Raw genomic sequence first — 26,195 nt, forward strand, 5'->3', positions numbered from 1 at the left:
CCATAGCTTTTATAGACACAGTGAAATGCAGGTTTCTGAATCTGGAGTTTTCTGTAGGTAAGTAATTGGGGAGTTTGATATTAAAACAATCCCCTCCTGAGCTGTTGTCAAAGGATGTAACCTGTTAAAAGTTGATTCTAGATTCAAAGCATTCAGTGTGCACCTGCACACATGCTCTGACACAGTCTATCTCCCTTGGATGTGAATGCCCAGTGATGGATCTCTTCCATGAAGGAAGTTTCCTGCTGATCCGAACCCAGAAGAGGGAACACTTTTGCTGGTCTTTGACTCTCCTGTCAATACAGGACACAGGCTGAAGATGTACAGAGCCAGACAGCTGGGTCTCCAATGCATACAGAGCTCATGATATCAGTAAGAGATGCCCCTGGGAGCTGCAGGCCACAGGCCAACCCACCGGCTAGTGCAGAGTCACAGCATGCAGCCGAGTGCCTGGAGCCAAATTTCCCCCCCTTTACTCCCTTCCCAGTGCATCATCTGTTGGATGTAGGAAGCATCCAAACCAAAAGCACAGGGACAGGACTATACCAGTGGCACCTGCTTAGCGTCTCAAAGAGAAGACTGAATTCCTTCTATCTGACAATTGAGATGCAGACAGTCACTTTATTGATAGAATTAGTTCATATTCCAGTTTGTCATGTGTACGGATAATGCACTCTGAGATTAAGCTACTGTAGCAATGGATTTCCTAACCTAATTTTAAAAGATAAAAGCTCCAGTGAAGTGAGGCTTCATGGCCCACTCCACTCCATTCAATTTACAGTGCTTCAGAGAAGCAGGCAAGAGAGTCCTCCCTCAGGTTGCTGCTCTGCACCTCTGACCTCCTTCTCTGAAAGCCAGTCTTCCAGGGAAGGAAATAGAGCAGCACTAAATCTCCCATCCCTCTGGGTACCAGCATCTGCTGTCACTCTTTGCAGCTCACGTGAAAGGTCATACGGAGCAGGGCTCTGAGAAGCCCTGCCTGTAAAATAAGGAGTGCTGTCCTGCATCAGGAGAAGACCTGCTTCCCCTTGTCTCCGCCCTCCCCACTTCAGTTCCTGACCACCCTACTCTCCCTGTGAGTTTTGGATAGTCACAAGCACTGCCAGTATGATAAGGGCAGATGTTCTTGAGGAATCTCATCAGTTTCTGTCAAGTCTCCCTCAGCCAAGCCAAAGCATTCTCCAGGCTCAGTTCTTCAGGATCTTCCAGAAATGCTGCTTTTACCTGCTGGGCTTGACTCTGGTGTAAGCAGGTATCATTTCACTGATCTGAGGGAGGGAGACAGCTGCATGTTGGGGGAAGATCTGGCCTTCTTCCATCATGCTGCATTGTCATTTTCCACAAAAGCATTTGCCAGGAATTGTTCCAACCCCTAGCCAAAAAAGAGCAATTTTTCTTCCTTCAAATAAGAGTGAATGTAGAATTTCAACTGCGTATATGTATTCTTATACATATGGTAGTTTCTCACAATAAATGTGCCACATGGCATAGGATGAAGTTATATTAGAGGGACCAGCACACACGTCAAAGCTTTGATTGTAAACTTACAGATCAGAGAAGGAGATGAGCAATCTTTATGTCCAATTATAACTGAGATATTTCTTTTTTCCTAAGCTGGTGTCTGTTACCATGGCCACAACCTTCAGAATTTTCTGGCTATTTTAAAGCCATTACTGGGAGTGGAAGAGCAGATGTTTAATTACATTCTTTTTATTCCATTCACTAGGTACAGCTGACATTTTAGGGGGTCTTGTTAAAAAAAAATTAATCCTTCTTTTATTGTTTATCATTTTCTTAGAGAAAAATAGCAAGAAGTTAATTAATATGTGCCAGTATTCATTTTGTCTACAACTTCTAAATGGAGATGAGGAAACCAGGTTCTTGACATTTTAAAGACTATTAGACTGGTATTAGCAGCAGTCAGAGGAAGGTGAAAACCACACTGTAGAAAATAGACCAGGAGCTGCTAGTTGTTGTCCTGGCCACTGACAGTCCCACAGGACTCAGTATTCGAACAACCTCTGATGTCTGCACACTTCCAGGGACAGATGGCTGCTGAGCAGGGACTTTTGGATGTTTGGCATCAGCATGTTTGGATGGAGGGACCCTACTTCTCATCCCACTCTTACTCCCAGTGTCTAAACTTACTTGGATGTGTGTCTTGTAGCTCTGTCCCTGAGCTCAGCACCAAAGACTTCCTTGATGGAGCAAAGTGTTGGGAAGGTGAGTGCCCTAGAGGAATGCATCATGAGATGTGAATTCAGATCTTCATATTCAGGCTGCTGTCCTATTCCCTTCTACAGACAGTTGATCTAGACTAATGCTGTTTAACTGCCTCTTTAGTATTTTCTTGACTTGGAGGTTCTAGGTGTCAGATTCCTGACGAGTTACAAGATTTCATTATTTAGCTGTTGTTGCTCAGCTTCTCTTGATGGTGGAGTTTCTTCTAGCTGGTACTGCTACTAATTTGAAGCTATTTATGTACTATGCTGACCGTAATCTCATCAACAATTATGCTGATGAACACTGATTTAAATATTTTGCAAACCAGGGAAAAGGACAGCACTATCTTTCCCTCAAAAGCAGAACTCAGGCTATGAAGGGAGATCCAGAATGGGATTCTCACTGAAACCCCAAATGGAAACAGAGATGCCAAAAGAGGGAATTTAGGTCAGGGCCAGTGTCTGCAGAAAGTCCCATGATGAGAGATGTGGTCAGAATCCATCAGTTTCTCACCATTTCTGCTACTCTGTAATGCTTAGGGGATCTCACCGCACAGCTGCTGCTGGGCAGGCTGGGGGAGAGCTGAGCAGCAATGGATGTGCCTCTCAGCCATGGTGGGGAGTGGGCTGGCTGCCCAACAGCCCCTTCTCCTCTGACCATGGTTGGCTGTCATGTTGCCTTTATTTTTGGTTATGCAATTGTTTGGCTAAGTTGAAATTCCTCGTGTTGCTGCAGAAGCTGCTTTTATCTATGCAGCCCATGTAATTATATATGTCCCCTCTCATTATATCATGCCTACAGTGCACTATCCACTATCCAAAACTCTCATTTTCTTACACTTTTTCCCATTTGCCTGCTTTTCATAGGTGTCAGTGTCTTTCCCTGGTGGCAGTGAGTCCCACTGATAGAGGGCTTGAGCTTTGGGCTTTAGGAACTGATTCTTTCTACAGCAGTAGTATATTGCTACAGACTTAGCCTAAATAATTTGGTGACTTATCCTAAATAGCTCAGCCACCTAGCCTGGCTGAGTCGGTGTAGGACAGAAACAGTTTGCTACCCACATAAAGCAGAAACGTAATCACCCTGAAGCAGGAAGGGAGGCAGGACAGGGTCCATCCAGTGGGCAACACATTTTTAGGCAATCCGTTATTTAAGGCACATTTTTATTTTGCAGTGCTGGAAGAGAAAGTGCCTTGCTTCCAACATCTGCTTCATGCTCCATGCATGACTGATCACATCTCTCACTGCAGCAGCTCCGCAGAGCTGCAGCCCCAAGGTCATGTGAAGGTGCAGTTGGTTCTGTGCAAAGCAGCTCTGACAGCTGACCTCAGATCTGTCCCATCTAGCAGTTCTGAAGGACCCATTTGGTTCTCTCCTCAGGGCATTCGCAGTTCAGTTTGCCATCCCACCTCTGCAGCCTGCTTCCCACACTGGGTTGTACTAACCTACCTGGTAACCTGATCAAGGAGTGACTTGTTTTCTCCTCTGGAAAGTGTGTTCATCTTTCTATATTATTCAAGTTAATTCACATATATTGTATACATGTACATGCACATGCATAACATGAAAAGACAAAGGTGAATTTTTTAAATCAAATAGTTGGAAGAGTTGAAATTTAGGTGATCTGTGCTTTTATCTCTCAACTCTTCTAGTTTGCATCTATTTTCATATAATAAGAGTATATATATTAATGCCTTTCCATTATGCTTCATTTTTGTGATACCCCTTGGAAAGTAGTTTCAGAAATCCAAGAGTGAATAATCTTTGTGAATAAAAAAGATTGCCTCAGAGAGGGGGAATTTACTTATAATTCAAAAGCTATACATGTCTGAGTCTTTAATTCAGTCCTTCTTCAGATGTGGAGAGTGTCTTACAAATAGGTGAAATCTCCCCTGCATTTCACACCAACTCTGCCCCTCAAATAGTTTGAGTGTACCAGGGACTTACGTGCATTACTGTCCCATAAAGTGTAACTTTGCCCGTATCAAGAACTATCTGGAGAGCTTCCTATTTTGAACAATCCAAGCTATGTGTCTTTCTCAGAAAGAAGGAGTTGCATCCTTGTTCTATAGTGATTACAATGCATTTTTCAGTAGGGTCTGAGTGTGTTTCTAGAAGATATCTCATTGAGGAGCCATAGTTCCCTCTGTGGATGAGCTGTTCTAGACATTTTTCAGTCAAATTTTAGTTAAATATGTTTTTGTTATCAGCTAGCTTTGTAAATGTATGGGTTTGGAATATGTAAGAGCTACAGAGCTCCCAGAAGAAAAACTCGATGTCTTAAATGGCCATTCAATGGATGTAAGAGTGGTAATCTGCTGAGATAGACTTCTGCAGAAAAAAATCAACAGGATAATGCTTTTTTATTTGAGATTACTTTCAAAATTCGCATACAGAGGCTCCTTTCTTTGAGCATTTCACGTGTACTATGAAGAACAAATGCTTTAAAGGTAAGCCTGAGCTGTCTTATCTTCCCTGAGCACTGTTGTTTACTTTGGACCCACTTGAAAACTGTGCCTGAAAGAACTGGTATTTATTTAATAAAGGGTAAAATTAGATTCCAGGTGAAATGTGTAGAATATAGGGATGTCCATGCTTGTGATTGTCCAGGAGGAGCTGGACAGCATGTGCTGTGCTCATTGTAAGGCCTCACATGCTGCCTGGTGCAGAGTGCATGCAGAGGTATGTCCTCACATGGTTGGTACATGTTTGGAAGTTCTGCCTTCAGCCTTGGGGCAGAAAGAATTAAACCCACTCTGTGTGTGCACAGATGAACGACTCAGACCTCCTAGTTTATAAGATGATGGCAAAACTGGTTGTCAGCAAGGTATGTGTGTGTTTAGCCCTGACACAGATTCAGGGTTGCCATCTCCTTTTCTTCATATTTCTTCATATTTTCTTTTTATGACAATAGTTTATATGCTGTGAAAAAGCAGAAAAAGCACCTTTGGCATACACTATTGAGTGTTACAGGCTGGCATCTATATGGAGAAATCATTAAAGAATTTCTGCCTGGGGTTGATTGAGGTAACACCTGGAAATAAATTTTTTCCTGAGGTCTCCCACTTGGTTTCAAGTAGCCTCCACCCTTGCCCAGTTCATCATCTGAATTCAATTGTCCCAAGAAGTAAGAAGCATCAGGTGAAATCAGGCCTTGCCAAAACCCCTGGCAGTGTTCAAAATCAGTGGGTTTTAATGAAGATGAGACTGCTCCACAGAGGATAGTGACAACCTCCTCCTGCACTAATATCCTTCTTTGCTCCAAATGTGCTAATTACCCTTTTCTGTCATGCTTGTGGTGCATTAACAGTGATAAACTTACAGACCACCTGTTTCTCTCCTGTGTTTAGCTCAGGGCTGACTGCTTTGTCTGATCCAGTAAGGCACCTGTGAGCATCCATTTATTTTTACCTTGTCAAGTGATCAAATAAAAGATTTGTGAAGACCCTCCTTCATAACACAACTTCTTAGCAGTGGTATTTAAGTATTGTCATACAGTTCTGCAGTGTTTAGCCTTTTCTGTGCATAACACATGCAAAAGTTGGTGAGGACATCCAGGCTTTGTGACAGTGGGAATAACCTGCTGGTACCCTGCTGAAGGGCAGCATGTGGGGCCTCTCAGGAGGTTAATACAGACCTCTAGTCAGAAAGCAAGTCCATTATGAAGTTTCCAGTTGCCTGCCTAAGCAGTGGGTGGAGAAGAGTGTCTGAAGCTTGTTTAGAAAGACCTTTTTTTTCCTGCATGAGCAACAGAGAAAATCCAAGTAATGAGACATGCATTATTTCACAGCAGCTCCCCAGATTGGTTCTTTGTGCTTGAGGGGGTGACAACTCTTGTGCCAGGAGTCCATGAGACCATGTCACTGCCAGCATGTATCACCTCTTGGCCCATACTGGCTTCTTACCACTTGAAAGCCACATGGAAAACTTCATGAGGGCTAGCCAGGCTGATGGGGCGTGGCTTGTCCTCCATGTACTCATGTTCCTGGTATTCCCTGCTAGCAGTCCTAGTATGTCCATGTCGTAACTCCTTTGGAAGGTTCTACAGATGCATGGGCAAGAAGACTGCTCCCAGGTCTTTGTGAGATAAATCAGGATTTGTTCAGGGACTAGGAATTGAGGACACCCCCACCCACATATCACTTGTTTCTGTGAACATATAAAACACAGAGATCCCACCGTTTAAGTGAAGTACATGTAGCTGAACTTCGGCCTCCACTGCTTTGACTACAGAAGAAAACAAGGGTCTAAAAATAAGGAAATGTTTGCCCCTTGTAAATTTTCTAAGCAATTAATCCAAGAATTATTGAGGTTTCTAATTTTGTCAGCAGAGGGAGGACCATCAGTCACACTCAGAAATGCCAGCTCTTTGCTGATAACTCATAAAGTGGAATGGGTTTTTAATGAAGTTGCCAGAAGAAAGGTTTACTGCCGAAATCAAGTATATTGCTCTATCCCACTCCTACTCCTTCATCAAGGAAACTTCCAAGAAAATTCTGGCTTTCTCCCAAAGATGTTGTGTGGGATTTTTCTTTTTTCTTTTCTTTTCTTTTTTTTTTAATTTGAGTGCCTGAAAACCAACTCTGAAGCCAACTTTACTGACAAACTTTTATAAATCAGAATAATGACAATATATGCTAATAGGAGGTTTCACAAATCAGCATGAGATCACTGAAACCAGTTCCCATCTGATCACACATGAATGAATGATTTGTGTGTTTGAATGTGTTCATGATACGGTGATAGCTACGTCTTTCATTTGGATGGGGATTAAATGAATCTTACTAAGTGCTGGGTGGTAAACTGTTGGTAAGTGACTTTTATCATCCTGTGGAGACTAATGTGAAAACATCCTTATTTTAATTTAACCAAGACTTTATAGCACCTTGCAGTAAACTATATACTGTTTCTTCGTGAATGGCTCCCTTTCCCAGAACAGTCGTTAAAAAACAATGGGCCTTGAGGGATACATCCTTCTTTTAATAAGGAAAAAAACAAGTAGAAAACCAGAAGCTTTTTGTATGTATTTACATAGTTATCAATTTTTTAATCTTTCTTGGAGGATTTCTTTGACAATTCACAGGAGTATCCCCATGTTGCTCACTGTGATTTTCCAGTGAATTCATTAGAACATCAAGATATGAGACATATTTTGTGGAACACAATGTGCTTTTATTATTGAATAAGTGATTTGTGTGGTGATTTTATATGACACTTTACAAACAGTGGGCTGATTCTTCAGTGTTCATCTAGTTTCTCAGCAGTGGAGCTTCAGTGGTTTTCATAACATTGGTAGCAGAGGAGAGAATTAGGAAATATTTGATGCATAAAGTGAGAGGAAGCATGGAATGTCTGGGGAGTGGGTTGGGGCAGAATTTATCGGTGAAGATGTGGAAGGGAGAGTTGTCAGCTGAAGGTATTTTAAGGACATCTTAAAAGCTATATGTAGCAAACAGGGAGAGGGAGACATTTAAAATACAATTTATTTTATGTTTTAATTTATATATACATCTACGATACAGTTTTATAAGGCACGATACTGAGAATACAAGAAGTTATGGTTAAAGTTACTGTAGAAAGAATGGGTCACACAGGCCATACAGAGCAAGAAAAGGCACTGAAACAGATAATGCCAGAGACAGAGGTCTCTGTCTGTGAGATTATGTAATCACATGAGAGCATACAGCATTGAAAGAATACGAAATATTGGCCAGCGTGTAACTGGTGAATCTTCCACTAGCTACAGGCAAAATATTCTCATTAGAATCAACATCTCTCACACTTGCGCACATTTCCACTCCTTTCCATGTCTGAAAAGTAACGCTTCCCAGGAAAAGAGTCAGATCTCTACCATGAAGGCAAAAGCAGCAAGGCAGATCATGGTAGATGAAATGGTAATAATTGTCTATTAATGAGAGAGACACAGAGATTAAGCCATAGATGGTATCCTTCCAAGGTTTCCAAACCCTGCTGCCTCAGACTTGATATATGTCATTGGATATTATCTTGACAGTGTATAGTGTGAAAAGCATATATAGGAAATAGAGAAAAAATTAAGAGATATTTTATGACATGGACGTTTTAAAGATAATAGAAAAATAAGAAAGACTGTGTTTGTTTCAGAGAGCTAAGAAATAGCAGTGAAAAGTAAGAGGTAAGGAAAAAAGATAAATAAAACATCAAAATAAGGACAAATTTTTATAAACTAACACAATGAGCGAAAGTCCTCGAAAATAAAAAATGGGGCGAGGCACTAGAAGTCACATACAAGAAATCTCAGAGAAGCTGTAATCCTGCGAACATCAAAGAAGCAAAAGTAAACCAGCCTAAAAATGTAATAGGATCAGCATTTCTGTTTATTTACAGTCACTAGGAAGTGACATTTTATTCCATGTTGGATAAAATCTGGTTTTCCTAAAGTTGGAAAAAAGTTTTCTAGTTCTGCCACCACTGCTTTTCTACGACAATAATACGAATTGTTGTTCACATGAGAAAAAATGTTTGTTTGAAAACAGTTGTCTGATGGACTTTGTTTACTTCCTCGGAGGATGTTAGTAGTAAAGGCACAAGTGCTGTTAACCCGTTTTGGGAAGGAGTTTGTCTTAGCTGAATTGACCGAAAATTTTCAGTGGTAGCAGAAGAGTTTTCAACTGATAATTCATGTTTTTCTGTCTAGATTCAGCCTGGGTTCTATATATTATTTCTCATTGCAGTTTGTGTAGTGCTGTAAGCATGTAAATAATTATTGTTGAATTCTTGCAAACAATTTTTTATTACTCTCTGATTATGACTGTATGATACATGCCATTTCAAACATTCCTCTTTAGAACAGTATTATTTATATGCATGGCTGCTACCTACACTTAATGTTGAGAACTGCCACAAGTTAGTTTATTGATAGCAAGTAATAGTAAGAACATCAAGATTATACAAGAATTTGTTTACACATGTGTGAGAGACAGACAGAGGAGCACAGCAAATTATTTTTGCACTTAATTTGTCAAATGTTTTTCTATGCCTCTTAAGGGAGTTTGCTTACCGACCTTTACCATGTTGTTCAAACTCCCAAATTCATTCCTGTTGAGTAATTTCTAAAATCAGGCAGCACACTGTGTAATGCATGAAATAGCAGTTGGGTAAGACACGGGTCTGTGTTTTTCACGGCGGTCTGTCAGGACTAGATGTCATTCTCACTTTCATGGTGAATACAAATCAAAATCTTCTTCTGGTAACCTTATAGATTATGTCCAAGTTTCTCAATCTAATTTTTTTCAGGTTTGGACACAAATGGTGCTTAGATGGAACAGAAAGTAGCATCTCCACTTTAAATGCCTATTGTACACCCCCAGACCCAGCTCTCCCAGGCCAGCTGTGTAGAGAGAGGGGAGAAGAAGGCATTATGAGGTGGCTTGAGTGATCATCAGTTAGTTGGGAAAAAGAGGAGATAGCATCATCACCAAAAGTAGCCTCTTTCCTGTCCATGGGAAACTTTTCAGGGGGCACAACAAAGCATCTGAGCTGGAGTCCATGGCCAAGTTTAGCAAGCTGACTGTATTGCTGGGCCAACTTGGGGGCAATCATGTGGTTTTTGTGTACCTTATCTGCAGCATGAAGGTTATATCTGTGAAGATAAAGAGGTTTGGCGAAAAAATAGCAGACATTGTCTTAAACCAAAATTAAAATGTTACTTTGTGCTAAAGTCCTTCATGTCAACAAAACTTCTCAAATAGAATTCATATTATGACTCATTTGGATAAAGTTATCTTTGAAATCAAATGGATTTATTATTTTACTGTTAATGTTCATAATTAGGCATTTATCAAGGAGCAAATATTCTATTTAAATTATAATTTTAAATCTTTGTAAAATGGAAGTAGCTTACTGCACTGCTGTTTGGGAATTACAGGTTCCTTTCAGATGTAAAAGCTGTAGGCTGTGCCATATGCCACTGGGAGGATGTTTTCTCATACATTCACAGGGAAATCTTGGATTTGAATGATGAATTCTGTGAACTTGGCAATAGAGCATGAAGAGTAAAATAGAAGGGGCTAGCCTCAAACTCCCCTAGACAAGTAGAAGCTAGGGATTTGCCATATGTCATTGACTACCAGGAGCAATGCTGAGCATTAGAATAGCACCCTATTTTGCAGCATTACATACTGCCCTAAGTCAATACAAAGCAGATGGCTTTGTTGTTGATTAGAGCTGGTTAGAATCTGAAATTCCCATTCCAAAGGAAATTTTGACATTTATTTTTATTTTCACTGCAAATTGGAACAAAACATCAAAATTTCCCAGTGGGATGGAAGTAAGAAAGACCTGGAAACACCGAGTTATTTCTCTTCATTAGCAATGAGTTGTTTTTTCAGTAATATCAAACTATTGTAATTCTAAAATTAATATCTAATATAAATGCCAAAACAAAATTAAAAGTCACACTGAAACTGTTTTGCCTTGTTAAAAGGAAAATATGAAGTTGAAACAATAAACTCTGACACTTTTCTGGAATTTGTTTTCTTGAACGTGACAAAACATTTTGATTTCAGCTAAGCTGCATTACCTGATGGAAATGGGTTCCACTGAAGAAATGTTCACCCAGTGCTATACATCCAGGGCCAGTAATTCACAGGATCATCTTGCAAGTTCAAGGACATAAAAATTCTGAGAATAAGAGATGTGCAAAGAGAAGATTATTATCTTCAGTTTACAAACTTCCTTAAAGACTACTTTAAAAATTCCTACAACTCCCTCAGAATTCTTTTAGTCATCCAGGTCCCTCTTACGTTAAGTCCCTTGTGTTCAGACACTCTCAACAGTGCTAAGTGCTGGACAAATCATCCGTGATGTGGACCTTCATATTTATGGACTTGTAAAGTGTGACATTATCTTTGTGCATCTTATTTCCATCTCCTTGGCAAAATGCTGGTCCTGGCTGCCAGAACCTCCCACTCTTACTCTCTTGTTGCCTACTTTCCTGGAGAAAGTTCCACTAACTCTCTTCAGTATGGAACAAAACCTCACAGTTACTCTCCAGGTAGGAACCTCCACAATCATTTTTTTCCCAATCATAAGAACATCTTTAAAAATACCTAGTTTGCCAGCTAATGGCTCCATTTTTTCCAGTATCATGCTTGCTTTTTTTTTTTCTGTCAACACCAAGCCTCTGCTGTGGGATAGGAGACCATCTGTTAACAATTTTTCTAAGGGTAGACTAAGCACAAATGTCACTCTTTGGGAATCACATGCTATTTATTTACAAAGATAAAAAAATCAAGATCATGAATTCACATCAGCTTCTCGTCTTACTTTGTGCAACAGTAGCTTTCTGCTTTAGTTTCCACTACCCTCCACCAAGGTATTGCATATATGGTTACATAAAAGGACCAAACAAGATGTAGGACAGATTAGAAACCTGATAAAGTTGCTGCTAGATTGGTGTGCTCGGGTGCATTGGGGAAGATTGTGTTACTACTGGTGAGTGCCCTACACAAAGAAGAGAAGCCCTACAGAAGAAAGGAGAATAAACTGAGTTTGACATGGCTGGACACGTATCAGGATGAAGACAAATGACAGTGACGCAGGTGTGTAGGAAGACTGGCTTTTCCAAAGCACTCAGGCCCTCATTAGGCACCAAAATCAGTGGTGTTATTTTCTGGCATGTCTCATTTTACTGGATACAGCTGCTTTTTGAGAAACTGCCCACACAGAAGGTGCACTTCACTTGAGAAGCTGAAGTTTAATTGTAGGCACTGGACATTTAGAAAAATGTGACTTTGGGCATTTTAGGAAAAGTGGTCCAGAAAGGAATTGTAACCAAAGAGGCTTTAGGCTCTTAATTTGCTTAATAAGAGACATTAACTGCAGAAAATGTCCATCATTTGAATCTTAATATGTGGTCTTCTTTTGAAAGAATGTCGATAGGTCCATAGAACATTCTGAGTTGTAAGGGACCCACAAGGGTCATCAAATCCAACTTGCAAGTGAATGGCCTTTACAGGAATCAAACCCATGACCTTGGCATTATTAGCACCATGCTCTAACCAACTGAGCTAATCTCAGGGTAAAGTCACCTCCACCTGGAACAGGTGAGAGATTTTTGCCAGCTCCCCTGCTGTAAGCTTAACACCCATGTTTAGAAATACTGCAAATGTCCTGTGCTAAGTGAAACAGCTGAATGCAGTTTCATTCAGGAAAAGCAGCCTCCTGGGGGTGGATGTCCTAATGTACTATTAGCAAAGTCTGTCTTGCCCTTTGCCATACAATATCAGGCAAAGGCAAACATACTTTTACAGAAATACCATTTCTATAGAGTTTTAAGAAATCAAATACATAAATATATATCTAATTCCTGAAAGAGTCATCTGAAGTCTGCCAAGACAAAGCATTATTTCAAGACCTTAGATGGTTCTACCCAGGATTAATAAACAAAATGTTAGGTTTTTTGTTATACAGCATATGGTAAACTGTTGTTTCTCAAATTCACAAATGAATTATTAGGAACCAAAAGAGTATGTGAGTATTGGCATGGTTTTTATTTTTGTGAGTTCCAAAAGAATTAAGAATAAATTAATTTAAATAGTAAGACCTTTTGTGAGTGTGAGAAGAGGGTTTAAACAAATCTATATGAGCTCTCCCTCTTTTGTCTAGTTTCTCTTTTTTGTTTTCCCTTTTCTCATTAGGGAGGAAAAAGTTACTTTCAAGCTGTTTTGGGTGGATAAAGCCTTTGCCAGTCCTATGGAATGACTGCCCAACCCTTACTGCATCATTTTCCACACTGCTCACAAGGTGTTGGCATCACTTCTCAAAGCACTCCAGACAAAGCCCAGGACACTGAGAAAGGCTGGATTGCCAGATTCCCCACCGTGTGCACAAGGGAGCACACATTTACGCTCACTCCTTGGTGGAGAGTCACTGTAGAGTGAATACTGCTGTACATGTAACTCTAGCAGTCTCTTTTCCATTTGTCTTCACTGCCTGCCTACCCCTGCCTAAGGTTACCTTAATCGAGCTGAAAACCTCCCTAAAGATGCTTAGGTACACTCTGAAGCAACAGAAGTTTTGTACCAAAGCAAGTGAGCTCCATCTCCCCCGTGTTTGGGGACAGCCAGGCTGGAGATGCAGCAGCAGCAAGTACCTGATTGCCAGTAGGTAAAGGACAGACCTGATTGCCCCATGCAATCAAAATCTGATGAGTGGAGCGAACAGACTCCATTACATGAGCAAATACTGACACTCCTCTTTGAGGGATAGATGCACACCGAATTCTCTTCCGGGACAACTTCACTAACAATCTTTTGAGTCCTAAATGAAGTGCTTTAAGATGGATAGAGTTACCACCATGAATGTGAGAAGAGTCACTGCCCAATCTGCCACACTGTAAATGCATGTAACGTGCTCTTTTCCCCAACTCCCAATACTAGAATTACTCACGCCTAGTCATTCTTCTCTTAACTGACACTCAGCCTTACAGGAAATGCTTTGGAAACAGAGACCTTTTCTAGAAGCCCAAATTATGCTGAAGGCAATGCAGAGGTGAGGAAGTGTCAAAACACCAACCCTTTCACTGCTCCAGACTGAAACTGCTTTATTGGCTTCAGAAGAGTTCCAGCTGAGCCCGTGGGCGTTGCTGGGAGTGACTTGATAAGCACTGGGCTGTTGACCTAGTTAACTCACTGATGCTGAACACCCCAGTAGTAAGGGGCTAGCATTTATTGATGGGGCACTGCCTTTCTGCTGCTTCCCCTTCCCTCACCTCTGCATCTACTCTCATTGCTAAAATACACAAAGGAATTACGATAAAGAGGAATGGGAGACAATGTGGAGCAGCTGTAGCATTTCTCTGCCAGTGCAAATCTGAAGGGAGAAGAGCCTGAACTTTTGATGTTCAATATTCTTAAGCGCCTCCAAGTGTAAACCACATGAACTCTGTGCAGCTGCTCCTGCTTCTCCTGCTTGGACTTCCCACCTCAACTAAAACACACAGCTGTAAAAGTTTTCCTTTTATTTCTTGTCTCGAGTTTCTCCAGGGGTAGCCGGAAAGCACAGAACAAATACTGTCAAAGGAATGATTAGGGGCACTTTTGGTAAGGGAAGGATCTCTAGTAAAGGAGCTGGAGGAGGAAGGTGGCACTAAGCAAATGGTAACAGCAGTGAAAACATCGGGATCCTGGCATCAGGCTAAGGTCCTAATACGAAATGAATGAAATTTATTTTGATGAGCAGGTTATGAGTACCAATGGGCAATTGGATGGTACATCTGTCCCTTGTTCCTTTTCTTGATAAATAAAGGATAAATACTAAGTGATGTTCCCTTCCGTACCTTTTCGTTGGGTTTTTGCATCTTAATTTTTTCAGTAGTCTTCGTTCCTCTTCTTTGATATCAGCTACAGTTTTAGCCAGAAGTATTTGGGTGCTTGTTATATTGCACTGCAAATCTGTTTACTGCTGTTCCTTCTGAATATTAATAAGAGAATGACAGATTTTTTAATGAGTCTCGCTCATGAATTTTATCCAGTGTTTGCTGTTTGCCAACGTAAATAGATAAATGGAGGGTGGCAAGGCTCAAAATTTTATTCTGCATGTATTTATTTTTTTGCTAAGTCCCTCTGTGATTTTTAATAAGTTTGGTTTTCTTTGAAAAATATGTTCCAAGATGCTGTTAAAAACAAACTAAGCAAAAGCCTTTCTTGGCAAGCATCTCCACACAGGTTACTCAGATGAACGTGTGAAAACAAACTAGAAGTGGCCAGAAGGAAATAAAGTGGCTGCTTCCAAGAGTCTGTGGGGTAGTCTTCTGTGGAATGGAAAAGAAAAAATTGCTTGATCAAGTAGCACTTACACTTCATGGCAAGAGGCTAAAACTGGAAATGTTATTCTTCCCAGCACTGCTGCTATAACTAAAGTCACTATGTTCCACTAGTGGAATCCTGCACTGGCACTGGAATTTCCAATGAAACAGTGGAGAACGGTGCTGGAGGTGGCTCTGAGGTTGTGAACATCGGAATGACCAAATGAGAGCAATGTGAAAGAAGAGCGCTGTGCCAGCCTGCTCTTCAGGAGCTCATGGAATGATCACAGAGTTTCCTGGTTGTGGAGCACATCAGAGATCACTGAACACATGTCCCTGCCTTGCTCACCTGAGTCTTGCTGAAGAACTCAATGATAACAGACACATTCACTACTGGGTTTGCATTCACAACCAGGCCATGGCAATGTTGGTGTTCCAGCCACAGGGAAACAGCGTACGCAGATGGAAAGAGAATGTATCATTTGAGGTAGCTGTTGCTTTGAACTAGCTCATTACATGGGTTGTATAGCAGTATTACAGCCCAAAGGAATAACTGACCTTATGAAAGAAACTTGGCTTTTATACCAGAATGTGTTCACCAAGGCCTTGACTTTTGTAAACGCATATAACTTCTCCTACTCGGTAAGGGCATGGGCATAGATGAACCAGAGCTGCATTTGGAAGTGTATGTACACTGGATCACAAATAACAACAGAATTTGCCGAGACTGCAACAAGCTATAATTGGTGAACTGGTATTTGGTATCTGAAGGTTTACCAAGCAATGATAGCAGCTGGCAGAGGAGAAGGAAAAGCATAGTTCTGATGCTGTGACTTGTTGATAACAGGACAAAATTTTGGCATGGAAGACCTGGGGACACAACCACATGCTCTGAGATGCACTGCAATCTGCCCTTGATATCCCCCCCCCCCCCCCCCCCCCCCCCCGCTTATTGCAGGGTAAGGGTCTACCCAAAGTTTTGTCAATCAGAACAGAGCAGCATCCCTTCTCTGAGCTTATGACAGAGTGGAGTTGCATAGTCACATGCAGAGAAAGAACATGTAGGTTTGGCGGAAAGTGACGGCAGGAGAATTTATCTTGCAGGAGTCCTGTAATGCTGTGCTGTGAGTCTGGGATGCAGTGACAGGAGATGACTGCTGGTGGGTAGGATATGAAAGAAGGTGACATCCCTGCAGCATGCATATATGTAGACAGCTTGAGATATAGGTGGGGTGATCTGAGTCCACTTGTCCCACATCCAGTTTTCAGTAACAATCAACTGTTACTCTAGAGGAAAGACCACAGCAGTGATGGGGAGTGTAGAATCACACTCGTACCATAGACAATCATTAGGCATTGCCACGAGAGACTGACTCATGCTGGAATGCTGCACTCTTCCCACTGTCAGGTAGCACAGCTGGCTCAGAGCGATGCTGTTGTCCTGCTTGGCCTTTAGTTCATTCCAGCAGTCATCAAGAACTTTTACAGCTGCTTGGCAAAGATTGAAATCCCATGTTTGCTAGTCTTGAGAAAATTCTCAAATTACGTGTTAGAAACATTAAAGACAGCATTGCACCCATAAGTAGATTATTTTTTGGAAAGGGGTCAAACTGTGTGTGTTAGAAACCAAGAAACAGCAGTTTGTCCAGACAAAAATCACAAAATGGAAGTTTCATTGCTTCTTTCTGAAAAATTTCCTGCTTTCATTTTTACAGAGTTGCTGTCTGTAGCCAAGCCTATGGTGGGATTCGCGTTGCTGTTCCCACTGGAAATAGATCAGGCAGGACTTTTCTTCAAACTATTTCCACCTTTCAGGTCTTTATACTCTGTTAGCTGTGAAGTACCCAATAGCCTAAATTTTCCCTGAACATATGCCCTTTGCTCATTATGCTTTTCTCAGCAGTGTACTTCCCCTCATATTTAAGGCTAAATGAAAATTAAGATATCTTGTTGTCTTTGGCAGACTGAGCTCAATCAAAAAAAGTTAAAATGTAGTATTTTCTTTATATGATGGGTGTCAAGTTTGAAGGGCAAAAGCACTGTTACAAATACGTTGCCAGAACTTTCTTATTATAGCAAACCTTCAGTAGGGAAAAATATATTACTTTTAAGGAAGTAACTTTAGGTGCTTGCATTGCGTTCATGCTGCAATTCAAGAGCTGCGTGTTCTTGGCTGCTGCATCTTCCCAGCCCTGCAGGGCTGTTGCTAAAGCAAGCAGTATGTTTGCCTTACCCTGGGGTTTCAGATCGAGGTAACAACTGTCTGTGAGCAGCAGCAAGCACCTGACAAAGAGACACATGATGGAATAGGTAGGTGTTCATTGCCTTTCTGTCCAGTCAGTCCTCCCTGTTTGAGAAGGCTCTAACAGCATCCCTGTCCTGTCTGCACACAACAAACTGCACTGCAGGGAAAGCCAGTAGGTGCAGTGCCAATGGCTACTTATGCTGAATTGTCACCAGCCTGTTGTCTGCCAAAAGCTGTCTTTGGTCTCATCTTAAAAATGCCACTCCTAGACCTGAACAGAGCAAGCTCTTAAGTATTTCCTTTAAGGAGCATCGCCTATGACATTTCTTACAATAATCAGTGGACAGGGATTCTTTCCATAACAACTGCGCAGCAATGATGCTTTAGTTCTGATCTTATATAGGGGTTGGCTGAAATGGTATCAACCCTTCAAGCTATAAACACATGACATTCTCTTACCAAACAATATTGCCTTAAGAATTAGAACTTAATATCTTAATATGTTGTTATATCTAGCAAGTAATTCATAATATGTCTAACACCATTGTATCAGAGGAAGAAATTGGTGAAATGCAGTTAAACGTAATCATTAAATATTTATTTGCCCTTTTATACCTACAACATCCATTTCTCAGTATTGTCACTGTTTTACTTTGCTGTTGTAATCGCTCTTCACTATTTACTTGCTGTATTTTTAACATTTAATCATATATTAGAAATCTGAAAGATGTGATAAAGTATGAAAAAAATGCCTAAAATCAGCTGCAATTTTATTTCATTCTGTGCACTTATTGTTGTTATTGTTAGCTGACATTCTCTTAGCTCACTGCACTCTGCCCATAATCTAATCTATCCTGAAGAGTCAGGCAGCAGTCTATGAAGTGATTATAAGGCTTTCAAGTGTCTTCAAGGATTTTCTGTACTTGGATTGCAAAAGCATTTTGATTTGTTGATAGGATGGGCACAATAAATCCCATTTTGATGGTTCCTAGAATGCCACCTATTAATAAGGAACAATCTAGAGGACAAAGAACTCGATACAAAGTCATCACAAGTGGACTCAGAAATAATGCTACTGGTTTTGACTGTGTCACCTGGCATCATGGCGGCTGTGGATTTCAACCCTGTATGGAAAGTCACATGGGATTAGCTCTCCTTTTCGACCTGGAGAACAGACATTTTCCTTGTTGTGATGTTCTGCAAGGCTGTGCATTCTGCTTGTCTGCATTTTTTATTATTTGATAAAAATATACTGCACCTTTTGGAACTATAAAGGTATTTTTTAGACTGAAACACAGTCTTACTGGTCACCTCTTGTTGAAGGACACTGTCTGCATCTTACTTCACTATTTTATTTTTCAAAAGACTCCGGACTGGAAATGTGCAAGTTGAGTTTTCCATATTCAAATGTTTGAGTCATTAAAAAACAGGAGGGGATTATATGGCTAATGCCAGCTCACTCCTAGTGCAGCTGGCTTGCACCTTTGTCAAGAATCTTCCCTCCCTGCTCTAATGGTCTGGAAATTGTGCCGCCCTTGGGGCTGCAGAAGAACTGCCGACTGGGGCTATGGGCAGCTGAAACCTACTCTGGGGATTATACTGGGGTTTTTTGTGTTAAACTGCTGCCACTCTAAACTAAGCCTGGCCACTTCATTTGTCCAGTTGCTTTTCCATCCCACTGGCAGACCCTGACTGTGTTGTTTTGCCTGTCAGAAAGCCCTCTGGCTGCCCTAATGCAATCCGTTCGCTCAGCTAATTCCCAGGTTGTTTATTGTGGGCTCCATCCAACACCCGCAGAAGGCCATGCAACATTCAGCTGCCTTGGCAGCTGTTGGACTGGGCCTATAAAACAGGGACTTTTCTGCTATTTTCAGGACATTAAGAGCTTGGATTACTTAAAACCTGTACAGTATGTTTTGATCAGGATAGAAGGAGGAAAGGCAGTATGAAAAATTACCTTTGATGTGGCATCTTCCCCTTTTCAAGTGTTTTGGAGGCACTTTGGAGGAAAAATTACTGTTTAGATCAAGGAATTCACCCAGGTCATTTTCCGACCTGAAATGGTGAGGAGATGAAGCTCCCATCAGGCAGGACTCTTCACTCCTTCCAGCCTCCTCTATGTGAACAGGGGAGCCTGTTCTCCATAAACTGCGAAGGCAACAAGTTTAGACAGGACATCTAGTTCCCAGACTAGATATCTAGTTACTGGACAGCCATCAGTGCGTACTGTGGAGGCACAGATGGATCTAGGATTGATCCCATAGTTTTCTCCCTGAGAAATAAAGCTTTTTGATCATTCTGGCCCAAGAACACAGGAAATTAAGGAGTCAGCCTTCGAGCTGCTTTGGGGAGTTCAAATTCCTTTGGGAGAAGGGGAGCTTCTCACCATAGGAAAAAATTAGCATCAACCTGGGAGAGCCTCAGTTTCTTCTTCCCAGTACCAAATAGAAAAGACAGCAAATTAGTTTCAAATGGTGGTACATTTCTCAGTAGCTGCTTCTGACATGCATTACTACTGTATTCTTCATTTTTCAAAAGTGATACCTTTGTTTAGAAAGAACATTTTATTGAATGCTTGTTAGTCACTCCAGTCATCATTCATAAATCCATCTCTGGCCCAGAGACTCCATTCTGATAATAGTGGGAAAGTCCTGTTCAAATTATTTTTTCAATTCTACTGAAGTTATCCATACATCAGGTCTTAGTTGTTACTGTCATTCACATGACAAATTCTTGGGCAGGTTTCTGTCAGGAGAGAATGGCGTCCTACTAATCAAGTATAATTTGTAAGCTTCCAGCAAAACTGATGTTGCCTTTTGGAGCCAACACACTCAAGCTTCAAAACTTAAAACCCAAAGGCATTAGTAAATCTGCTGCACAATGTAATATGTAGCTACTTGCCTTAAATCAAATACAATTAAGATGATTTAACAGAGGCTGTGTCCAATAAATACTTCTTAATGGTTAATTTAAGGGAAATGAATTTCCAATTTTGTTGTCTAGGTACTTTTTTTTCCCCATCCTTTTTTGTTTAATCTAAGAGTCTTTTTCAAAGAGGTACGACCACCTGGGTTACTGTTACTTAGTAGTAGATCCAGTTTTTGGCTACAGATAAAATTAAAAAACACACTAATATCGGTATAGTAATACAGGTAGAGGAATCCACCATTGATAAAATCTCTTCAGATTTTATCTTCATTTTGAAGTAAAATTGGAATTGGTCCATGCCAAACAATGGAGGCAATTTCGGGGTTGCTCTGTTTGATTTTGGCTATGAAGATATCTCTAGAAGGGCTTTGGAGCTCCTGGTTTCAGCATACCCTGATCCCATTCAGAGCAAGGCAAGGGAATATAGCCCTTTGTACCTGCCTGGTTTCAACCAGAGGCAGAAAAAATGTATCTCATTAGGCCAGGTCCTCAGTTGGGTGACTGGGATGGAGGATGTGCTGCAACACCCAGCTGCTGGTCAGCTGTACCTTGCAACATGCATTGCTTACCTTGTGCCTTAAAGGTAAAATAGGATGCCAAAAAATTCAGTGTAATTACAGTTCTCCGGGCTGTCAAGACAATGTAATCAAGATGTAGATTAGGCTTGTTAATTTTTTCAGAGTACACTTGTAGTAGTGGATGTTGTCTGAAGTTTCAAGTGATTCCCGAGAGTGAACTGTCATCAGAAAACTAGGAACAGAGCATATTGTTCTTCTACAGCCTCGAAGCTAGTCAGTATTAATAATAATTCATATGTGTTTTTACTCTGCAGGTAATATTTTAACTCCAATATGGGAAAGCAAAACAGCAAACTACGCCCTGAAGTCATGCAAGATTTGCTGGAAAGTACAGACTTTACAGAACATGAGATCCAGGAGTGGTACAAAGGCTTCTTGAGAGACTGTCCAAGTGGACATTTATCTATGGAGGAGTTTAAAAAAATATATGGAAACTTTTTCCCTTATGGGGACGCTTCTAAGTTTGCGGAACACGTATTCCGCACTTTTGACGCCAATGGAGACGGAACAATAGATTTCAGAGAATTCATCATAGCCTTGAGTGTAACGTCGAGAGGTAAACTGGAGCAAAAGCTGAAGTGGGCATTCAGTATGTACGACCTCGATGGGAACGGCTACATCAGTAAGTCAGAGATGCTGGAAATCGTGCAGGTATGTGCTGCTCAGAGGCACCCCTTGGCCTCTCTCCTTCTGAGCAAATTGTGAAGCCATCTTGCAGGGAGACACTGAATGAAAAACTGGCAGCACTGGTTTATGATCTGGTATAACTTCTTGGATATAAAATGCCATTTCATTAGTCAAAGATCATGTCACAATTCAAACTACAGCATTTAATATCCACTGCAAGTTTTTCCTGAGCAACAAGCTGCATGGGCATTTCTCCCTTGGGAGCTCTGCTGGGCTGGAGCACAGCAACTAACCTGCTGATAAATGTGATTCTCTTCTCTGGGAAATCACTGATAATTATGATTAATTACAGTTCAACCAAGTTGGTATATTAGAACAACCAGGCAGTGTACTTTTAAGGAAGGCTACCTCCTCAATATAAAACAAATCTACTTTGTTTTTTTACTCATGTTTGCTTCATGTTACTATGAAGAACCAGCTCACATATTTTAAAGGTGTCTGTCTGCTTAATTCCAGTGAGGTCTGTGTACTTAGAATTGTACTAGCTGTCTTCACGTTATGTTGCCAGGATAGATAAATCTTATCTGGGTAGATGATGATTCAACACACAGCTCCTTCCGTTGTGTTTTCTTGTGGTGTTAGTGGGAGTCCGACCTCATACTGGCTTTCTCTAACATGTTTTTTGCCCTTGAGGCACATCACTCTACTGAAACATTTTAAACATTTTTTGATACAATAGTGTATTTACACAGCTTGAATCTGTATAATGCAGCACTATTTTTAAAAAAATCCTATTATCAAGATCCTTTCCTTTCCCTGGAAATTTTGAAGTGCTGACAATGTACTGTATTATTCAGACTTCTATTTGTGCTGGAAAACAAGGCAAATGAATGTGCACAAATTACAGGCTGTGATGGCAAGCAGTGTGTGGGGAGTCAGCCCAGCACGTGGTGCCCTTGTGTGTCTACCAGGGCTCTTCTCCATGTCCTCCAAGCAGTGGCCAGTACCAGCACTTGCACTGCTTCAGCAAGACCAGACACAAAGTTCAGCTACAAATCTTGGGTTGCCATTGCATCTTTCACTTTTGTGTTCCTGTGTCTGAGTTGAGGAGCAGGACTGCTTTCAGACCCAGAGACCTCCCTGTCTCTGCCGTGACAAACCCCATGGAATATTTGCATTAGAAGATACTCTGTTCCTTACAAATCTTCCTCTCCTCCAAGCAGGATAAACAACTTGTCAATTATTATTTTTCTAGCTGTATTTCTCCTCGTGAGAAAACACAAAGAATCCCAAAAGAACTAATATAGTACATAGCAAACACAAGGAGCCAAACCCCAGTGACCGCCCACTCCTCAGGAGGAGGAGGCACCCCAGGGGCTGCAGGACCCCTCGCTGCTCCTGAGGAACCCGGGAAGGCGCCAAGCTGAGAAGCAGCACAAACCCCACAGGCCAGGAGATTTACAAACAGGGAGAACAAGGCCACAAATTTGTTCATGTCAAATTTAATGAAAACATTGGTGGCTGGATTTTCTGTAGTGAGCCAAACAAGGACAGGCAAAGCCAACAGCTTTTTCCAGTTATCCCAGATCTACTTGCCAGCATGTTCAGAGGCTGAAATGTTCTGCCTCCTCTTCATATTCTTGTCAGTACCAAATCATAGCATTGTCCTTTACAGCATAATTCCATCATTGAACAGAATTGCAAGTTAGGAATCAGTGTAGAGTGGCATTCTATCAGTGTGTATATCCAACCCTGAGCAGCACTTTGGCTGCACACAGCCCTCAGCCTGGCACTCGAGCCCTTCCACTGCAATTCTTGGGAGGTTTGGCTTTCTCCTCCTTTCAGATTGAACGTGAAACTCAACTCCATGATAATTTCTTTCATATAATCTCATCTCATTATGAGGAACTCAATTTTAAGGGACCACACAAAAAGTAACTATGGAAGTGAACAGCCTGACAAACCTGAGCAACAGTTATTTCTGTACCGTGGATTATCAGCAGTTTTCCAGTCAGGAAAGTAGCCCTATCTGTGATGGAGCTTCCTGTGAGGCAGTGTGCTTATAGGTCTCACCCTCTTCTCCCAGGGTTTTTTTGCAGTGATTTCCCTGTATTGCACTGGTCACCCACAGCTCCTCCCACTGGGGGTGGATTTATTGTGTAGTCTCTAGAACTACGTTCAGCTGATATCGAAGCTGAAGTAGATGAGTATATTTTCTTGCTTTGTTGAGAGGTTCCTTTGATGTACAGTGATTAGATACAAAGAGCCAGCAAACAACTATCCCTTTCATTTGTGAAAGATGATTATTTTTTAATATGGGATGACAGGATTCTGTATCACATGTCTTCCTGGGGGCCCTCAGCTGTCATAGTCTTTCTGATTGTGAAAACCAGAAGTCTGTTATATCTCCGATATGTGTCTCAAAGGAACTGATTACAAGTCCCTTATCTAGCATAACTTTGCATATCGATAGAGCAGGATTATGTTTTCATTGGATTTTTGCATAAGACTCTACATCAAAATGAATGCTAAAAGAATAAGCATCAGTCTACAAGTCTTAGTTTCACTAAAAAATACTGTCCCTGTTACTGTGGGATTACTGTATCTTAAATAACATAGGGGCAAGGCACACTTTTCTTGGTTTTTGATCTCCTTTTCTTTGTGCTTTGAAAGTCCTGTCTCAGTGATTTTCACTGTTATGCTGATGGTTCTTTCCATTTCCCTTCCATTGCCCTGGTCTAATCTGATGCCACTGCAGGCAATGCAGGCATTGCACTCTTGCTCAGCATTTCAATAAGGAGCTTGAGTAAGAGTGGTAGCAGCAGCAGCACTGACACAGCAGAACTGCAGGTTAAGATGTCCCACAGGACCCCTAGTGACTGGCCAGCTGCCAAGGAGATGAACATGAATGGTTCCTAACAGCTTTTTGAAGCCCCTTTTCTTTACAAAGTGGTGTGCTAGATGGCAAAGCATCTGCATTGCTTTAAGCTCCATATACCATAGTGCTGTTAACCATGTAGGCGTAGTCCATCACAGACTCACCACACCTACCCACGAGCATCCCCTAGACCCGTCTCCAAAAAGCCCTGCTGAGAGATCCACATGGAGCCAACTGCCCAGTTTGGAGGTTCACATAACTTGAAGGACTTCAGTGGTGGATTGATTGTTGTAGAGCCTAAAAGAAACAAGGTCCATGGGATATTGTTAAACTTACCAGGCACAGCACATCTGCACAGTACTGTGGGAAGATGCTTCATAGCTTTCCCTCTTGATAGACCTTGCCACAGTTCCTCTCAGATTCATGTCTCTGAGCTTTTCATGTCTCCCATATGTTTACCTATAATCTAAATAGTCCAGTCTACTCAAAAATAGCTGCAAACCAGCTAGAAGATTTGTGGGTTTTTTCCCCTTGCTGAAACAGGACATATTTGGCTACAGTCTCTTAAAATGAGAGTTCAAATAAGAGATGGAAACCTTGTTCTAAGGATACATTTTTTCACAGTATGGAGTCATAAGGCATCTTAAGAAAACTGAACAGAGAGATAAACACTTTAAATTTAAGAAAAACAGAGTACATGTTTCACTTGCTGGGCTAGCTTATTTGCAAGCCAGGAAGAAACAGAAGCTGGTATGGGAAGAAGCAGAAGCTGATATGCCTCTGTAAAGACAGTGTCAAAAATCCCCAGGAGACTGAGAGGAAAGCAATTTTTTTCAGGCTGATTATTCACCTCATGAGACTTTTAGCTGTCAAAATTTATTTCAACAGAGTAAAAAGGATGGACTGAAAATTTGTACTGTCTTTGCTGCCATCACTGTAAGGAGTTTTTTGACAGCGCCAAGTATACCAGGAAAATGCAGCTCTCACCCAGGTTTCTGGCCTGAGTGCAGCAGCAGCAGCCAGCAATTGGGAGCAAAACTGGTGTGAATAGGCAAAGGGGTGAGATTTGCACTAAATTACCCACTGCTGCTCATCCATATGCAGCTGGAAAATCAAAAGGGACTGTTCAGCAAGGCAGCAGATGAAGCTGAAGCCTGTCCTTGCTCCAGTGATGTGCACAGGGCTCTGGAGGCACAACCTCTTGGTAGCATTCACGGGTGCCAGAGAGCTGTAAGGAGGTAAAAGCCCTGACTCAGGAGGCTGCTGATATACAGCAACCTCCAAACTTTCTCCTGCTGAGTACCACGGATGGTTTGCAGTACAGGTGCTGGGAGACTGAGGAGTTGCACTCCATGAGGAGTGGAGTCTCTGCAGCCTTTCCGTCCCAGGTCCCAGCACAGACTTAGTACAGCCCAACTCTATGTAATTATAGCATGAAACCAACTTCCTTTCAGGACTGGCTCTTTCAAACATGCAATAACGAGCTCTGTGTAGCTGCATTGTATTAATATGGGGTAAGTCTCAAGATTCTTAATCAGCTTTAACTGGCTTTTATTTTGGGAAAACTTTCCACTAAACTTCTGAGTAAGGACATAAGAATTTGTCCAGAGTAACCATTTTCATCATGAAAGGAACGCTTACTATGTTATTCCTGTCTAGCTTTCTTAGAATATCTCATTTGTTATTCCCTTCACGTGCCTCTGTGAAAAGGACCCTGTGGGATGAAGTCATCCTGAAGTGCTTTTTTTGTCCTAAAAAATCTGCATATTCTTACTATGGCTACTTTGATCAGAGTAAATACCTCTGCACTCCCGAGCTGATGAATTCCTCCCACACTTTCAATACAGAGGCTCTGCTTTGCTATCCTCTCACACAGAGTGAGGGAATGACCCCTCCACCTCTCTTCCTACCCCAGACAAAAGCCAGACA

General features: G+C 41.4%; 1 protein-coding gene across 1 annotated transcript in view; it reads left to right on the top strand.

The window, feature by feature from the left end:
• The window catches only part of NCALD (neurocalcin delta), a 55,532-nt gene that overhangs the window by 16,913 nt on the left and 12,424 nt on the right, over positions 1–26,195 (top strand). The window contains exon 2 of the mRNA XM_071554058.1: positions 21,016–21,412. Within this exon, the coding sequence (XP_071410159.1) occupies positions 21,035–21,412 (378 nt within the window). The 5' untranslated portion in view covers positions 21,016–21,034. The remainder of the gene's footprint in view (positions 1–21,015; positions 21,413–26,195) is intronic.

Source organism: Pithys albifrons, chromosome 4, assembly GCF_047495875.1.
Source record: "Pithys albifrons albifrons isolate INPA30051 chromosome 4, PitAlb_v1, whole genome shotgun sequence".
In the NCBI taxonomy this organism is placed as follows: domain Eukaryota; kingdom Metazoa; phylum Chordata; class Aves; order Passeriformes; family Thamnophilidae; genus Pithys; species Pithys albifrons.